Raw genomic sequence first — 19,421 nt, forward strand, 5'->3', positions numbered from 1 at the left:
TATAGAATTCCTGGTGGGCACAAAGAGATCTCCGCCACCATTAAGGAATATTTAGAAGCGGGGGTACTAAAAACGTGTTCGACTGCTTGGAATAACCCGTTGTGGCCGGTCCGTAAGGCTGATGGATCCTGGCGGATGACGGTGGACTATCGGCAATTGAACCGCCATACCCCTGCCCTGACGGCGGCGGTACCTGACGCCGTTACCATTATAGGACGAATACAACATCACCCTGGTACTTGGTACGGAGTGATCGATTTAGCTAATGCCTTTTTTACTATCCCAATCCCCAAAGATAGACAGGAACAGTTTGCCTTCACGTGGGAAGGTAGACAGTTCACATTCACACGGTTGCCTCAAGGCTATCTGCACAGCCCCACTATATGTCATAGGATAGTGGCGGAACATTTGGCAAGGTTCGAAGTGCCGGACCATGTAATGGTCTCCCACTACATTGACGATATAATGATACAAGGTAGTGGGCAGGCCCAGATACAAACACTGTTGGACGCATTAGTCCAACACATGAAGGGGTACGGATGGGAAATCAACCCGGCAAAGATACAAGGGCCTTCCCAGACTGTGAAGTTCCTGGGGATAATTTGGAATAAAGGGGAACGAGAAGTTACCGAGAAGGCCAGGGATAAAATTCAGGCCTTCGCAGTTCCTCACACGCAAAAGGACGTACAGCAATTTATCGGACTATTTGGCTTTTGGAGGCAACATATACCACATTTGGGACAGATACTGAGACCATTATACCAAATTACCAGGAAGAAGGCAGAGTTTGAATGGACTAACAACCATCAACTCGCCTTCGAGATGGCCAAACAAGCGATACAGCAGGCTGTATCCCTAGGAAAAATACAGTCAGGACCGGTCGAATTGCAGGTTTCGGCACAGGGAGACTATGCAAATTGGAGTCTATGGCAAAAACAAGGACGCGTAAGGAAGCCGTTGGGGTTTTGGTCTCGTAAACTACCCCCGGCGGGGGGGAGGTACACCCCCTTTGAGAAACAACTGTTGTCCTGCTACTGGAGCTTGGTGGAAACCGAGGCCCTGACAGCGGGACACGAAGTAATTATGAGAACGGCTATACCCATTCTCCCGTGGGTAATGAGTGATCCCACTACACATAGGATAGGGACGGCCCAAGAAAGTAGTATCATCAAATGGAAATGGTATGTGTCAGAAAGGGTGAAGACTGGGCAGAAGGGGGTGTCAGTCTTACATGAGCAAGTGGCGGAGGCCCCTGAGGGAGGGGAAGTGAGATTCGAGGTGATTGAATACACAGAATCACCTGTGAAACTTGGGAAAAGGTACGATGAGCTGACGTCGGAAGAGCAAGCCACTGCTTGGTTCGTGGACGGCTCGGCTCAATGGAAGTCAGGACGGCGTAGGTGGAAGGCCGCTGCGTATAATCCAAAGCAAGGGATTACATTGGAAGAATTGGGAGAGGGTAAGAGCAGCCAGTGGGCCGAGCTCAAGGCGGTGCATATGGTAATCATGCAGGCCGGAATTATTGGGGTACACCTATTTTCCGATTCATGGTCAGTAGTTAACGGGATGACTCAGTGGATGCCCACATGGCAGGCCAATCAGTGGATGATCCAAAGTCGGGAAGTATGGGGTAGGCCGCTGTGGGAGGAAATTTGGGAGAAGGCCCAGCATTTAAGGATATTTATCACACACGTGGACGCCCACACGTCCCGAAATGACGCAGAAGCCCTCCATAACCGATATGTTGACGGCATAGTTCGAGCTATGGTAATACAGAGGGACACCTCGGTGGACCTAGCCAGATGGGCACACCAAAAGGCTGGGCATTGGGGTGTACAAGGGACTCTACAATGGGCCCGGGATCGGGGTATAGACCTGCTGGTAGACGATGTAAAAACCGCAGTGAATCAGTGTGAGCAATGCCAACACCAAAGACAGGGAGTGCCTCAGCATATGATGGGGCACATTCACCGAGGAGAAGGCCCCGGCCAAAGCTGGCAGATGGACTTCGTGGGCCCATTGCCCACGTCCCAGGGATGCAGGCACATTTGCACAGCAGTGGACACCATGTCTGGGGTCCTGGTGACCCATCCTTGTCGCAATAATAATCAGCAGGCAACCCTGCGATGTTTAGATATGATAGAACAATTCTATGGGATGCCTATGCAGGTCCAGAGCGACAACGGTTCGCACTTTACGGGAGGGCGGATAAAGCAATGGTGCAACGATAATCATGTCGAATGGATATACCATGTGCCGTATCATCCGCAAGCAGCAGGACTGATTGAACGGATGAATGGGATCTTGAAGTCCTCTCTTCGGAAGGCGGGGGGGGGCGAATGATTTGACAAATTGGAAAAAGAACCTCATCCGAGTTGTAAAACAAATTAACAATCGTCCATTGGGGAATGGAGTTACACCCTTAAATAGGATGATAAAGGTATGTGACACGCCCGAGGCGCGTCCCATTAAAATGTGGAAATTCGATGCGGAAGCGGAACTGCCAGTCCGGGCCACCCCGGCATCAGCGGGGCTTGATTTGCGGGCCTTGACTACCCGGACGTTGGTGCCCCAAGTGCCAACGGCAGTTAAAACCGGCTTGGGATTAGTTTGCCCTTCCGGGACTTATGGACACATTCTCCCACGATCTGGGTTATCACTGAAAGGGATCGATGTCATGGGTGGAGTTATTGACGCAGACTATCAGGGAGAGATTGGGGTTATCCTAGTCAACATCACCACCGAGCCCTACGTGGTTAATAAGGGGGATAAGATCGCCCAATTGGTAATTAAACCTTGTGACATGTCCACTGTGGAGGAGACGGGGGCCCCTACGAAAATAACCGAACGGGGAACGGGAGGTTTCGGATCCACTGATGTAAAGGGGGCTAAAGTTTGGGTACGCCAGCCAAATGGCCCTCCAAAACCGGCAGAAATAATCGCCCAAGGGAAGGATAGTTTGGTGACAATAATGTATCCAGGGGACTCAGCCTGGCATAACGTGCCGGCAAACCAATGCTACCTCCGAGAAACATGAGCCCACGTCTTCTCGTCACCATAGATCCGGATCATGGCATGGTGGTGGGCCCTGAATGTGCTATGGACTGTTGGAATCCTGGGTCGGAGTATGTCAAGACCCGGGTCGGAAGAAACGAAACACAATGCTGGTGCTCTGGGACAGATCGTCAGCTGGGAAGCCAGTGACCAAGAGCGAAGGCAGGACAATTTTACGTGCCCCTCCGGACAACGATGTGACATTATGACTATCACCAGCAATTGCACGTTGTATCGATACAAGGGCAGCTTTGAGGATGCAAACACAACAGTGGCCCCGGGCTGCGCACTGACCATTCACACCCGGGTGAATATGTGTTCCGAAGGACGGTGTCATGAGGGTGGTATTGAATGGACTATTATTACCGCCAACGACGAAATGAGGATTACCAATGGGACGCCAATCACTGGCAGAGGCCCAATGGACTGGTTAATCAGGGGAGAGTCTGGCATCCCAAAACATCAACCACCTTCCGACTGCCAGTCATACCCGAATGTAACCCTAAACGGCGACGACGGGCATGGTACGATACCTTGTTAGGAGGGGCAGGGACAGTAATGGGGATATCCAATGCTATAGACTCTGAAGTGACCCGTACTAAATTATCCAGTACGGGGCAAGCAACTGCACAAGGCCTGTACACTATTGGCCGATGGATGCCGTCGGCCATGATGACGCAGGAAGAGACTGCACGAATTTTGCTGCATTCCTTAAAATGGGAATTGGACGTGTGGGATTCGACTCAACGGCTGTTCCAAAATTTTACTGTACAGATGAACTGGACAATTTGCGGTATCCAAATGCTGCATGCACATTTGCAAAAAGAACGATTTTTACGAATAGTCACTTCGCCTAATGTTCAGGCCTGGCGAGGGGTGTGGAACGTATCTGAGAAATTATGGATGAACACCTATCCGGACAAAACATGGTGTAATGCAACGCTGTGTAAAGGACATTTTGTAACCTTGAATGTAACTGATTTTGTGACGGTGTGCCGATATTACGTATTGCCGGTCATTACATCTGATGGATATTACTTTCTCAAAACAAAAGGGAATTGGTTCAGTCCGGACACCAATCTTACCTATGACTTGTCCGCGTGTGAGCAGGCGGATCAAGGAAAGGCCTGTCTGTTGATGGATCGATATCGAGACCCGTGCCTTACAGAAGACACGGCTTTGTGTGAATGGATGATTGAGGCACCCCGAGATATGATGTGGCAGATTGGTCCCCATACGCTCTGTGTGGCCACTAGTCATGCCCATGCCTTACTCCCGACGACCCCTTTTTCAGGTTGCCTTACTGGCATCTATCGATGGCGGTGGCAGAACCATACTTACCTATTGACCAATTACAGCGGAACGCAACACCTCACCACTATGCAGTGGCAGGTATGGCTGCACCCTTGGAGTATCTCGCTAGAGCGTTTTAAACAGGCCCTCGATCGCTCGGAAGAGCTAAAGCAGATATTGCGACAACATCAAATCAATGTTACCCGGGTGACTGTGTCCACCTTTATACATGGCCAAAAGGTAGTACACGCTGCTCATGTAGTAGAGGTGGAATCCGCCCATCACTGGTGGGATCTGTTCAATGGGCTGTCAACTACGGCACGACGTTCCCTATTTCCTCCGTTGTTCATTTTAATCGGAGTTTTAGTGATTCTGACCTGTTGTAATATACTGACCTGTACGTATGTTTGCCGTGTGCGGCAGCAACTGGAACAAAACATGTACATGTTATAACAATGTATTGCTTATTATTATGTATTTGTATAATCGTTACATGTATTGGGCCAATCAGTGGAATGTAATATAAGGGGTTAACATGGTGTCCCAATACATGCAAGATTGGATCCAGACACCAGTTGACCTTGAACACAAGACGTTGCTAAGAGACTTCCTGTTATCTACTGAAGGGAGTCGGAGCCGAAACCGCATGGGAACAATGCCCAGTACTAAACAATGTGTTGGACGAGTGCCCAACGCGGACTCAGTGAACTCGGCGAGTAGCGCATATATAAGCCTGGAAAGTCCCCAGTTCGGGGAGTCTGCTCCGGGTTAAGCTAATCGCTGAGCGTGGGTCACAGGCGGCACCTCCGCAGAACTGACGGCTCCCAGTTCCAGTAATTCGTGGAGTAAGTATATAGCCAATTATGCCAGACCCGTTGTGAGTATCGGACCTGGTTTCTATCCTATATAGGCTAGGTAGGAAACAAGCAAAATAAAATAATATTATCCTAGCAAGCTAGTCTCCTGTTCTTTGTTTCCGCATCAAACTACCCGCCTGCGAACCTGATCCTCATAATTTCTTAGAACACTGCCAAGCACAAATAATCTCCATTTTCTCTCCTGGGCACATCTGCCACTTCACCTTCAGGCAACCTTGACCCCAACCCCAGTGCCGGGAGCACCTCGAATGAGAATCCTGAAGGTAGCACCATTGCAGACCCGTCACAGCGCTCATCCACACCCTCCATCAGTGCAGTAACACACACCTCGGTGGGACCTAGATGTAGAGCATCCTCACGATCACAATTGGGTGAGCACAGCACACAATCTGTTCCACAACAGGTGAAGGCAGGGACATCCAAACTCACTGTCACTTGGAGGACTGCTGGAGGCAAGGAATCTGGTGATGCACTGAGGCCAACACTAGCAGGATGGCAGCTGCCATGGAGCCCTTGGTTCAGGCCATTGGTCCTGCACTGCTGTGTGGGCTCAACTCCATCACTGGTGCCATAGTTGGCCTCCAACAGTGTCAACATGAAAGGGGGGAGCTCGATCTCACTCCAGCTTCCTCTTCTCAAGCAGTCAACCAGGGGCCTTCAGGCACCCATAGGGACAAGGACCAGCAGCTTGACACCCTGGGGCCATCCACCCAGGTGACTCCAGGAATGTCTAGCCGATCCAAACCCTCTCTTCCCATAACCCCATCATGTCCAGCTCCACAGGCTGAAAAGGGTGCACCTGGCCCACAGCAGGATATCAAAAGCAGCCCAGCCCTGTCCCCCTCCAGGTTTCAGCCCTCCAGGGTATGCCTGCCAAAGTCATCACAGACAACAGAGCATAGCAGTCAGCAGGCTACCTCCACCTCCGCTGTGGATGTTGGGGGAGCACCAGGACGTGGCAACAGCGTTAGGAAGATGGAGTAGCACCACAAAGGCATGGGTGTTAATCACTTGTATAATAATGTTCACAATTGTAAATAAATTTCCCAAAAATGTCTCCTTGTCTATGGCTACTTGTTACGATGAGCAGTGGTCAAGTCACTCAGATGTGAAACCTTGGTTCCTGCACAAGATAAAGGCTGGTGTCTCAGTCCGGGGTGTCTTCCCTGTGCAGTGTGTAACCTTCAGATCAAAGTATTGTTCTGGCTTCACACTCACTGGACACATTACTGAAGCCTCCACCTTGATGGTGCTTATCATTGTTGCCAGAATATTGCAAGCAAGCGTCACAGAGTTCCATCATTCTCCCTGTGTGCTCTCAGCACCTTTGAGGTGGGGCAGGCCCCCCAATCTCTTTAACGCCTGTGTCCGGTGATGCTGTGCTCCTGAAGGGGTCAGGTGCTGAAGGCTGCCAAAGGATCAGATGCACTTAAAGTTTCACAGCTGCATCTCCATGATTTGGCCCTGATCACAGAGTGCAAGCGAGCTGCCCTCGGCTAGACAGGAGTCAGATTTTCATGGAGGCAATGTGAAGGTCAATGGAGTGGTCCTCACTACATGTCATCATCATCCTCCTGGAACCTTGGGACTATCAGGGCCTCCACTGCATCTCCGTGACATGAGTCTGAGCATAGAGGGTATGTGCGCTGCCACCAGCCACACAGGAGTCAAATGTTCACAGATGCAAGGTGAGAATGTCAGGACTGTCCTCACTGCATTTCCTCATGATCCTCCACGAATCTTGTGGCTATGAGGGCCTCATGAGCATGCCTGTGTTGTCTTGAGTGCGATGGCCTCATCTCCAGCTTCTTAGCCTTTGAGGCCCTCATCACCCTTGTCCCCTTTGATGTCATTTTCATCGGAGGAGACGTGCAGCTCTTCCACCTCCTCGGCCAGGTCCTCCCCCGTTGTAGCGCCAGGTTGTGTAGCATGCAGCAAGCTACGACAATGCATGACACCCTCTGGGGATTGTCCTGCAGTGCTCCACCAAACCTGTCGAGGCACTGGAATCTATTTTCAACATGCCTGTCGTTTGCTCCACCAAAGTCCGGGTTGCGGCATGAGCCTCATTGTACTGTCACTCTGCTGCAGTCTGAGGCTGTCGCACGGGCGTCATCAGCCACATCCTCTGTGGGTAGCCCTTGTACCCGAGGAGCCAACCCTGTAGCTATCTGGACCCTGAAAGATGTCAGGGATCTGAGACCTGCTAAGGATGTAGGAGTCATGGACACTCCCTGGGAATAGTGCAGGATGTGTTTGTGGTGGTTGCAGACCAACTGAACATTCAGCGTAGTTGACTGCTTATTGCCCCACAGATCTGAGTATCATGTGAGTGCAGTTGATGGCACCCTGCACCTGTGGAAAACTAGAGATTGCTGCAGATGCCAGCGCTTTTGCTTCCTGGCTTTCCTGATCACAGTGGAAATGCACAAAGTTCTGTGCCTTTGCAAAGTTGGCATCCATGGCCTACTGGATGTATTTGTGGGTGGAGGCTTTTGAGATCCCACACAGGTCACCTATGGAACCCTGGAAGGAGCCACTGGCATAAAAATCGAGTGCTGCAGTCACTTTCACAGCCACTGGCAGTCGATGCCCTCCATGTCCCCGGGGCGTCAAATCATGCAGCAGGAGCCATTTGTGATGACCAGTTCCCTAGACTTGCATGGTCTCTGGCGACACTGGTTCCCAGTCATTTGCAGGACTGACAAGAGTCATCTATAGACCATGGGTCTAGCGAGGCACCTATGAGTGATGACTCACTGTGGATCTTCAGCTGCATGTGCAGGAAGCCCTGTCGCACCTTCATCTTCAGTGAGGTGCTCCTCCCTTTGCCAAGCCTCCATCGCACTGTTCCCCTTCTTCTCTGCTCCCTGTAAGCCATGAGGCATCCTGCTAGATCACCAGACTCCATGATCCTGATGTTCTCCTCCTGCAGGATCAAATAGGGAGACCCGTGGGTTAACATATGTGTCCCAATGATCTCTCTTGGTTAAGTCTCAAGGCCCCTTCACGCATGCTGGAGACTGCTGGCCTCCACTTGGATGGCCAGTGTGTATTGCGTTTCATGGCTGTCCAAAACCCCATCCACATCCGCCACACTCCGCTTGACCAATTGGCAGCAGATTCGGCCACTGGACTGCATGCTGTGCTCTCAGCTCAGGCGCAGGCATTCTGCTAACCCATACTGCAAGGCTGTGCTGTTAACTTGAACCATGAGGGATACTGCTCCAAATCTGAATGAAGACATTGCGAGGGGCTGTAAGCACCTCCACCAGTGACTGTGCTATGGTCACCTTTCACAAGGGGTTTCTACAACTTGCCTAGTAGTTCAAGTGTCCTGCTACTCTCTAAAAAGCACATTATCTGCAGTTTGCGTCCAAGGGGTGAAAAGCTCTGGAGCATTTGGTGGCACTTTCGTGCTTTTGCATTGCTTGAGTAAGCAGAAATGCTTCAGAGGCCTGGCTCCAAGCATGTCAATGGAGCTGCAGCTGAACAGTATCAGTTGCGGAAGAATGCTCACTTTTGACAAGCTTTTCCAAGTTGGTGGCCACTTCCCTCATCCTCCACCCCCTCCTCCCGACACCCTCCCTCCCATCCCGGTATGTGCTTGTATACTTGCCTCAGTCTGTGCTACCTTGCACCCCCCCCTCGCCCACCACCACCAGCCCTACCCACGCTGTAGCCTTTGACCTAGCACCGCACTGGATGCCAGCTGGGAAAAAGTGACTTGCCTCTGCCCCCCTGAATGTGTAGTGCCTCTTCTTTGATGTCCTATGCTGATCCTCGCGAGTGCTACACAATGTTGTGTGCACTCACATCTGAGTTCCTCTCGAAGTTCTGCTCACCAGGTGCATCATTTTTAAAGGCAGTCATGAAACACCCCGTTCTGAAGTCACACTGACGTGGGAGGTAAATTTGACATGGGGAGATGATTCCGGCGTGTGGGTACAATAATATGATGCAGATGCATTAAAAATAAGTTCCCAACACTGGACAGCGGGAAATGAGACCTGCCATTGACAGGCAGAGCTGATGATCGCAAACTGGTTTCACAACGGCGTAAAATTGCTGTTTGGCCTCCTCGCCATGTTGTTCGCTCACATCCGCCGTTTACTAGAGCGGAAAATTCCAGCCCCTGTTTCCTGTTAGCTGGTCAATCTTCTGTCTATGCCAATAATGTTACCCCCCTACACCATGACCTTTTATTTTCCGCAATAACCTTTAGATGAGGCACCTTATCAAATGCCGTCTGAACATCTAAGTACAGTACTTCCACCAGTTCCCCTTTATCCACAGCACATATTACTTCTTCAAAGAACTCCAATAAGTTGATTAAACATTATTTCCCTTTCACAAAACCATGTTGACTCTGTCTGATTACTTTGAATATATCTAAGTGCCCAGTTAAAACATTTGTAATAATAGTTTCTAACATTTTCCCTTTGACAGATGTTAAACTAACTGGCCTATAGTTTCCTGCTTTCTGTCTCTGTCCCTTTTTGAATCAAGGAGTTACATTAGCTATTTTCCAATCTAATGGAACCTTCCCCGAATCTAGTGAATTTTGGAAAATTAGAGCCAATGCATCAACTATCTTACCAGCTACTTAAGCGCCTAGGATGAAATCCTCAGGACCTGGCGACTTGTCAATCCACAGTTCTAACACTTTGCTAAGTACCACTTCCCTGGTGGGTATAATTTTCTTGAGTTCCTTCCTGATTTACAGATTTTCTGGGTTGTTACTTATAACTTATACAGTGCAGACTGATGCAAAATACCTGTTCAATTCATCTGTCATCTCCTTATTTTCCATTAATAACTCCCCAGACTCATTTTCTATAGGACCAATGCTCACTTTATTAACTCTTTTCAATTTAAAATATCTATAGAAACTCTTACTATTTGTCTTTATATTTCTAGCTAGCTTTCTCTCGTACTCTAATTTTCCCCTCCTTATAATCTGTCCAATCTCCTGATCTGTCACCCAACTTTGCACAATTCTGCGCTTTTTCTTTAAGTTTGTTCAGTACTATGTGCAACGCCTCAAATACTGAAGCAGTTCATGTCCAAATGCAGGCTTGTGTTGACAAGTGGCAAGTAACATTCAAGCCACACAAGCACCAGACAATGACTGTCTCTAACAAGAGAGAATCTAACCATCCCCCGTGACATTCAATGGCATTGCCATTGTTGAATCCCCTGCTGTCAACATATGAACAAAGAGCTGGTGCAGGCCATTCCTCTTGAGCCTGCTCCGCCATTTATTAAGATCATGGTTGATCTGATAGTAACCTAAAATCAGCATCCCACCTACCCCCAATAACCTATCACTCCCTTGCTTACCAAAAATCTATCCACCTTTGCCTTAAAATTATTCAAAGACTCTGCTTCCACTGCCTTTTCAGGAAGAGAGTTCCAAAGACTCATGACCCTCTGAGAGAAAAGATTTCACCTCATGTCCATTTTAAATGGGCAACGCTGTATTTTTAAACTGCAACCCCTAGTTCTAAGTTCTCCCACAAGAGGACACATCCTCTCCCACATTCACCCTGTCAAGACCCTTCTGGACCTTATATGTTTCAATCAAATCGTCTCTTACTTTTCTAAACTCCAGCGGATACAAGCCTGGCCTGTTCAACGTTTCCTCATAAAACAACCCACCCATTCCAGGTATTATTCCGATAAACCTTCTCTGAACTGCTTCCAATGCATTAACCTCCTTCCTTAAATAAGGTGACAAATACTGTACACAGTAGTCCAGATGTGGTCTCACTAGTGCTCTGTATAACTGAAGCATAACTTCCCTGCTTTTGTATTCAGTTCCCCTCGCAGTTAGTGATAACATTCTATTAGCTTTCCTAATTACTTGCTGCATTTGCATACTAGCCTTTTGTGATCCAAGAAACTCAGATCCCTCTGCATCACAGACATCTGCAATCTCTCACCATTTAGATAATATGCCTCTCTTTTTTCCTTCTGCCAAAATAGACCATTTTGCATTTTCCCACGTTATACTTGATTTGCCAGATCTTTGCCCACTCACTTAACCTATCTATATCTTTTTGTGGCCTCCTTATGTCCTCTTCACAAATTACTTTCCTACCTATCTTTGTGTCATCAACATCCAGGGGGTTACCATTAACAAGAAACTGAACTGGACTAGCCATATAAATACTGTGGCTACAAGAGCAGGTCAGAGGCTAGGAACCTTGTGGTGAGTAATTCACCTCCTGACTCCTCGAAGCCTGTCCACCATCTACTAGGCACAAGTCAGGAGTGTGATGGAATACTCTCCACTTGTCTGGATGAGTGAAGCTCAAACAACACCCAGGAAGCTTGACACCATCCAGGACAAAGCAACCCACTTGATTGGCACCCCATCCACAAACCTTCACTCCCTCCACCACCGACATGCAGTGATAACAGTGTGTACCATCTACAAAATGCACTGAAGGAACTTCTCAAGGCTGCTTAGACAGCATCTTCCAAACCCACAACCGCTACCACCTAGAAAGACAAGGGCAGGAGACACATGGAAATAGAATCACCTGGAAGTTCCCCTCGAAGCCTTCTCTGCCTCAAACTGAATGTAAAAGTCAATCATGTTATGATCACTGCTACCTAGGGGTGCCTTCACTATGAGGTCTTTAGTTTATCCTATCTCGTTGCACAATACCAGGTCCAGTATAGCCTGATCCCTGGTTCACTGCAGAATGTGCTGATCGAAGAAATTATCCCAAAAATGTCCTATGCATTCGTTATCTATACTACCTTTGCCCATCTGGTTGTTCCAGTCTATATGTAGATTAAAATTCCCCATGATAATTGCTGTACCTTTCCTACAAGCTCCCAACATTTCTTCTTTGATACCCCATCCTACCATGTGATTACTCTTAGGGGGCCTGTACACCACTCCCACAAGCCACTTGTTACACAGAGAGAATGAGAGAACTCTGTGGCACCTGCCCACTATATTCTGGCAGCAATGACAAACACCATCAAGGTGCAGGCATCAGTAATGTGTCTAGAGAGTGTGAGGCCGGGCCGTCACTTGGTCTGAAGGCTGCACAGAGCACAGGGAAGAGGCCCTGTGACACCTGCCTTTATATTGTGCAGAAAGGTTTCACATCTGAATGACATGAACACTGTTCATAAGAACAAAGAGCTGTAGGCAAAGAGACATTCTTGGGAGTTATTGACAATAGTGAACAGTATGTACAAGTGATTAACATCCACTCCCAAGCTGTGCAACTAATTCTTCTTAACATTCCTAACCCTGCTGCTACATCTTGGTGCTCCCCTGACATCCACAACGGAGGAGGCAGCCTACTGACTGCTATGCCCTGTCTGTGATAAACTTGGCGGGCATCCTCTGGAGGGCTGAGACCTGGAGGGCCCCGACCTGCTTTTGGGGTCCTGCTGTGTGGCAGTGGCACTCTCCTTGATCCTTGGAGCTGGAGCTGCTGGGGGCACAGGAAGAGGGAATTCAGATGGCCCCAGGGAGTGCACCTGCTGATCTTCCTCCCTGTGGGTGTCCAAGGGACCCTGGCTAACTCCTGGAGGAGACGGGGTAGCTGGAGTAAGATCGAGCTGCCTGGCACCCCTTTCGCAAAAGTTGGAGGCCAACTATGGCGTCAGCGATGGAGTTGAGCCTGTGCAGCAGTGCAGGAGCTGCAGGAGTGATGTTGTGGACCAAGGTCTCCATGGCGGCTGCCATTCTTCCAGTGTTGGCCTTGGTGATTTGGCATGCCAGCGCTATCACCTCAGCCTGAAGGCGGATGGACTGTTCCATTGTGCCTTGCAATCTGAGAAGTGCAGCGGACATCATTTCCTGAAGTTCCCAGCAGCCCTCCAAATCCCAGCCCGCCTGCTGTGGATCAGACAGTGTGATGTGCTCACCAGATTGTGATCCTGAGGCTACTGTAAAGCCAGGTCCTGCCGAGGTGTGTGTCTCTGCACTGGTAGAGGGTGTGGGTGAGCACTGTGACTGGACTTCAAGGAGAGTGCCTTCAGATTTCTCTTCAGAGGTTTCTTCAGGGCTTGATTGGAGGTCCTGGGTTGTGGACTCTGTCGGCTGTTTCCCAGATGTGTCTGCAAAAACAAGGACAGATAATTAGTGCATGGCAATGGCCTGTGAAACAGGACATATCTCTCACAGCATGGTTGTCTGATGGATGTTGCACTGCTGGATCCTCACTTGGTAGAGCTGCGCCGACCTCACCGCCAGCACAGCTACAGCCCAGATCATCGCCGGCCTGCTGGGTGGCTCTGTCTATAAAGTCCGTGAGGATGTTGATTTTGGGCATTTCTCCACCAGTCTGCAATCTCTTCCCCTTTTGTGCCAGATTGTCCTGCATGAATAGAGACAGAGAGAGTGTAAGCAGGATGCTTGCCAAGCCAGATGATAAGTATGCCTGGCATGTGTGGTCCCATGGATGGGATTAGAACAATGAAGGTGTGTGTAAAAAGTGAATGTTGATGTCCCTTGATCCAGCAGTGAGTGCAATCCTTGTGGGTGTGTGATGGGTTTGTGAGTGTGTGAGTTGAGAGCAATAAGAAGAATGACTTATCCTGGTGGAACGGAGGAGAGGAGATCATTCATCCTCTTGCGGCACTGAGTGGCTATCCTCTTTTGAAGGGCATTAGCACTGACCATCGCTGCCACCGCCCTCCAAGCCTAGTTGGTCAAGCTGCTGCCCATTTTGCGGCCAGAACAGAGGACATTGTGCCGGGCCTTCATAGCATCCAAAAGGCGTTCCAGGGACTCGTCATTACACCTGGAGTCTGTAGTCTTTTTGCCTTTCGTGGATATCTTCCCTGCAGTAGTCCTGGGCTGGAAACGCGCATGTCTGGACTTTAAATATGGCACCCATTGTGATGAAACGGCAAGGTGATGGTGTGACAGACGAATGAGAGCCCACCCCCCATGGAAACGGTGGGAATGCATAACTAATAAGGCTGAAGGCTTAAGTCCCACCTCCAGCCTAGTAATGGCCAATTAAATTGATGTGTGGCAACCAGTGTTTCACTCGGTGGACTTGCCACCTTCCCCAACTTTTTACTGGGGGGGACGAGGAATGCATAAATAATGTGGCGGATTTTGGACAATACGGTGTGAAAAGCCACCATTGCGGCTGGCGGGTAAAACGTTTTACCCGCCCATTACCATGCCCAGTACAAATCTGGGATGATTCTGCTCATAACCTTGAACCTCCTCTCCTGTTGCAGTGCAAAAACAAGGTTTGGAGTGAGATCTGGTTATGAAGTGTTTCTGACTCTTTTTCGTCCTGTTACAAAATTCTGCTGTGATTTGGATCAGGTGGATAACATGCCTCTGCACTCTAGCCACTGGGGGAGAAGCATTTTCAAAGCTTGTTACTGTTCTATTCTTATGAAACTATTTGATCAGACCGCACTAATGCTTCAGCCATAGATGCCAGGCTAAATTTCTCTCCGATCATACCTGAGGTGGCTGACCATTGATGCTGCCGTCTGCCCGAAATATTTAAATGTCTCCATCCCTAAGGAAAAGGCCAGGGACACAAGTTATAAGCAGATGGAATTAGCGTATTATAGTGGTGAAGGAAATTTGGGCACATAACGTTTAATGAAATAATGGGGTAAATTTTCATCAATGAAATAAAAATCAAGCAGATTCTACAAGGGTGGTTGATTTGCTTTGCCACTTCACCACTCTGGAGGTGAAAATAGAAAAAGATCCCACATAACAAAAACAGAATTACTTGGAAAAACTCAGCAGGTCTGGCAACATCGGCGGAGAAGAAGAGTTGACGTTTCGAGTCCTCATGACCCTTCGACTGAATTGAGTGAATCCAAGAAAGGGGTGAAATATAAGCTGGTTTAAGGTGTGTGTGTGTGTGGGGGGTGGGGTTTGGGTGGGGGGAGAGAAGTGGAGGGGGTTGGTGTGGTTGTAGGGACAAACAAGCAGTGATAGAATCAGATCATCAAAAGATGTCACAGACAACAGAACAAAAGGACACATAGGTGTTAAAGTTGGTGATATTATCTAAACGAATGTGCTAATTAAGAATGGATGGTAGGGCACTCGAGGTATAGCTCTAGTGGGGATGGGGGGAGCATAAAAGATTTAAAAATATTTTAAAATAATGGAAATAGGTGGGAAAAGAAAAATCTGTATAATTTATTGGAAAAAACAAAAAGAAGGGGGAAGAAACAGAAAGGGGGTGGGGATGGAGGAGGGAACTCAAGACCTAAAGTTGTTGAATTCAATATTCAGTCCGGAAGGCTGTAAAGTGCCTAGTCGGAAGATGAGGTGTTGTTCCTCCAGTTTGCGTTGGGCTTCACTGGAACAATGCAGCAAGCCAAGGACAGACGTGGGCAAGAGAGCAGGGTGGAGTGTTAAAATGGCAAGCGACAGGGAGGCTTGGATCATTCTTGCGGACAGACCGCAGGTGTTCTGCAAAGCGGTCGCCCAATTTACGTTTGGTGTCTCCAATGTAGAGGAGACTGCATTGGGAGCAACGAATGCAGTAGACTAAGTTAGGGGAAATGCAAGTGAAATGCTGCTTCACTTGAAAGGAGTGTTTGGGCCCTTGGACGGTGAAGAGAGAGGAAGTGAAGAGGCAGGTGTTACATCTTTTGCTTGGGCATGGGGTGGTGCCATAGGAGGGGGTTGAGGAGTAGGGGGTGATGGAGGAGTGGACCAGGGTGTCCCGGAGGGAGCGATCCTTACGGAATGCCGATAGGGGGGGTGAAGGGAAGATGTGTTTGGTGGTGGCATCATGCTGGAGTTGGTGGAAATGGCGGAGGATGATCCTTTGAATATGGAGGCTGGTGGGGTGATAAGTGAGGACAAGGAGGACCCTATCATGTTTCTGGGAGGGAGGAGAAGGCGTGAGGGCGGATGTGCGGGAGATGGGCCGGACACGGTTGAGGGCCCTGTCAACGACCGTGGATGGAAAACCCCGGTTAAGGAAGAAGGAGGACTTGTCAGAGGAACTGTTTTTGAAGGTAGCATCATCGGAACAGATGCGACGGAGGCGAAGGAACTGAGAGAACGGGATGGAGTCCTTACAGGAAGCGGGGTGTGAGGAGCTGTAGTCGAGGTAGCTGTGGGAGTCGGTAGGTTTTTAATGGATATTGGTGGACAGTCTATCACCAGAGATTGAGACAGAGAGGTCAAGGAAGGGAAGGGAAGTGTCAGAGATGGACCACGTGAAAATGATGGAGGAGTGGAGATTGGAAGCAAAATTAATAAATTTTTCCAAGTCCCGTCGGATTTGGATTTCCAGCATCCGCAGTTTTTTTGTTTTTATAGATCCCACATAGTTTGAAAACCCACATTGTACTATCCGTTAAGATTTTCCTTTAAATTTTGATTTTTTTCTTAATGCATTTGTCCCCCTTTTTCTTAAGGCTCTCATTCTTGCAGAGCTCTGTGTCTTAAACAGTCTTTGACTCATTGCCATATAAAAGTTAAAGGTAATTAATGGAGGCTCCTTGTGACTTTGTAAGCAAATATCAACGATAACCCACTACCATCGGACCGGCCGAGGCTCCTTGTGTTTGCACAGCACTGATCACTTTGTAAACAACACATGTTTCTCTCAGCTTAGTTTGCTATTGTTTAACAGTAGTAAGTGGATGAAATTAGAAATCTGCAGTTTGTTTAATCTCACAGCTGTTCTTGATGGAAAACTAATTAAATGCTGGAGCTAACTGGTGTAGGTCATGTCGGCAGAGGGAAAGGCGCTGGGCAAAGGCGGAGCCAAGCGGCACCGCAAGGTTTTTTGCGATAACATACAGGGCATCACCAAGCCGGCCATCCGGCGCCTGGCCCGCTGCGGGGGCGTCAAGCACATCTCTGGTCTCATCCACGAGGAGGTCCGCGGAGTCCTGAAGGTTTTCTTGGAAAACGTGATCAGGGACTCAGTCACCTACACTGAACACGCCAAGCGCAAGACGGTGACGGCCATGGATGTGGTCTACGCCCTGAAGCGCCAGGGGCGGACCCTGTATGGCTTCGGTGGTTGAGGATAGTTTCAGAGAGAGAGTGAAGGTTTCTTCTGTGTGTAAACTTCTTTTGATGATTCATTAAAATGTCTTCCCCAGTCAACTGTCAAAAATAGTTGAATTTTAAATAATATAAATATATTTTTAACACTATTTCATTCCTTATTTAAGAAGGTGGGTATGACCTATTTTAATAACTTCACCAGAATGCTCGGGCTGAATTATATGAGGCACCGGATTCCCCATCCCCTAAGTAAAAAGTTGGGGAAGGTGGGAAGTCTGCCGAGTGAAACACTGGCTGCCCCACAGCAATTTAATTGGACCATTAATAGGCTGAAGGTGGGAGTTAAGCTCTTCTGGATCTGGATATCCCGCCTCCTGGCTGTCCGACCAATTACAGGCCAGCAGCTCTTCAGCACTTCAGGTGGGCTGACGCTGGATCATTTAGGTATGGTTGAAGTTCTCATCGAGTGCCTTGCTCATGGGGGGCTGGGTAGCTGAGTTTGAGAGGCCTTGGGGGAGGAACCTGGGGGGGGCGGAGGGGGGTAAAACTTTTGGGGCTCCGGGAGCCCGTTGAGGAAGGGCCCTCCTGCCTGCCACCAGCCCACGCAGGGAAACCTGATGGGTTGGGCACTTTGTGTGGGCTTCTTCTGCAGGATGAGGCCCTAAGTGGACATTAATTGCCCATTTAAAGGAGTCAGTTGACTCGCTGATGGGCAGACTGTCCAATGCCACCCCACCCCTCCATAATTGTGATGGAGATAGGGACAGTAGGGGAGGCAGCGGGCAGGCCATCCCCTGTCTGCAAACCCATCAGTGGAGCATTAAATCCAGCCCATTATGACATGCCCTCAACTTTTCTCCTGTTCTCCATTTGGTATCATTTTATGCCTCTATTCGCTGCCTCCCTGATTTCAATGGCTGAGAAATTTGATTGTCCTGCACACATTTTACAGGAGTAGAACAGGAACCTAATGATCCATATGGCAGGTAGCATAAGTGTGCCCATCCCACACCAGGGGCAGAATTTATTGAGGGTAGTGGGAGGCCCGACATCCGCCATCAAAACTGGCAATACCTCACCCAGCAACTCTCTGGGAACCCCGAGGGAATTAAGTTCCCTAATTGGCAGTGAAAACCAAAATTATGTGAAATTGTTCTGCCCCAGCACCTGCATCACCACCCAATTAACACACCCAGAAAATCACAGTACTAATAGTTAACAATGACCCTGTAGGTGTGTTTTCTCTGCAGAAAGAGATCACTCCCTAAATGTGCAGCTTATTTGCAACCTGAGGTAGCACACTATGCAGTCTATGTCTGGTTTTCTGACAGCAGTTATTATTCATTCTTCCTGCACCAGTTCTCTCTGCTGCTGTTATTCCACCCAGGCTGTCATGTCACAGGCTGACTATCTGGCAACGAGATATTCCCTCCCGACATAGTTTATATAACTGGCCTACAGCAAGAGTCATGTTGCCACAAGAAATAACATTGAGCAAACCGTAGGCCTTTTTAAGCAATCTTTCCAAAGGAACTTTCCATACAACCCTGACTCTATTACTAGATTTGTGGTCTTGTGCTGTACTTTATTAACTTCACTATTCTGAAGAACTATTCCTTAACACCACCTGAAGCAAGAATTTGTCACGAATGGTATGGGAGGTGTGTGAAGTTTATCTAGCCCCACTACTCTGCAGGTTGTACTATTAGTTAAAAAGTTTAATTCACTCACCAAAATGGCCAATTATTTACCTTCTCTACTGTTACTCAGAATAAAAGAAACTTTAACCAAGCTTCTTCCAATTAACTCAGAATGATTGATTTATTATAAAACAAAACTTTTTTAAAGCAAGTTGCAAGAACTGGTGTACACGCAATTGCACTCTGGAAGTATAACTATCGAACCCTTTTTAAAAATACCCTGGTGTGTACGCACACACACAAACAAACAAAGGACAAACAAGGCCTCTGCAAAGATGGGATTTGGAGGATAGGCTTTATAAAATAAAGGATAAAGTTCACAGGGTTTCAGTGCTATTCATCTGGAGCTCCGTCATGTGAAGATGGGCTGCCAGTCCCAGTGGATGTCTGGAGGTTCTCACCAATGGAGCTTCAGCATGGAGGAGAATATAGAGCTGGATCAATTCTCTTCATCTCAGCTTTTCAGGTTCCAAGTACAAAAAAGTTATACTCAGATGA

At 48.4% G+C, this 19,421-nt stretch overlaps 2 protein-coding genes across 2 annotated transcripts in view; both read left to right on the forward strand.

Annotated features, from left to right (window-relative positions):
• Positions 1-19,421, forward strand: part of ablim2 (actin binding LIM protein family, member 2) — a 502,624-nt gene that overhangs the window by 67,785 nt on the left and 415,418 nt on the right. The window lies entirely within an intron of this gene.
• Positions 307-3,393, forward strand: LOC121287095. The gene is made up of 2 exons (XM_041204664.1): positions 307-1,978; positions 3,320-3,393. The coding sequence occupies exons 1-2, from the start codon at positions 439-441 to the stop codon at positions 3,391-3,393; spliced, it is 1,614 nt and encodes a 537-aa protein (XP_041060598.1). The 5' UTR covers positions 307-438.

This window comes from Carcharodon carcharias, chromosome 1, assembly GCF_017639515.1.
Source record: "Carcharodon carcharias isolate sCarCar2 chromosome 1, sCarCar2.pri, whole genome shotgun sequence".
NCBI lineage: Eukaryota > Metazoa > Chordata > Chondrichthyes > Lamniformes > Lamnidae > Carcharodon > Carcharodon carcharias.

Coding starts and splice junctions, on each gene's coding strand:
- LOC121287095 (XM_041204664.1), top strand. CDS start 439: ATGGTCTCCCACTACATTGACGATATAATGATACAAGGTAGTGGGCAG. Junction 1,979..3,319: donor GGGGCACATTCACCGAGGAG/AAGGCCCCGGCC, acceptor GAGGATGCAAAC/ACAACAGTGGCCCCGGGCTG.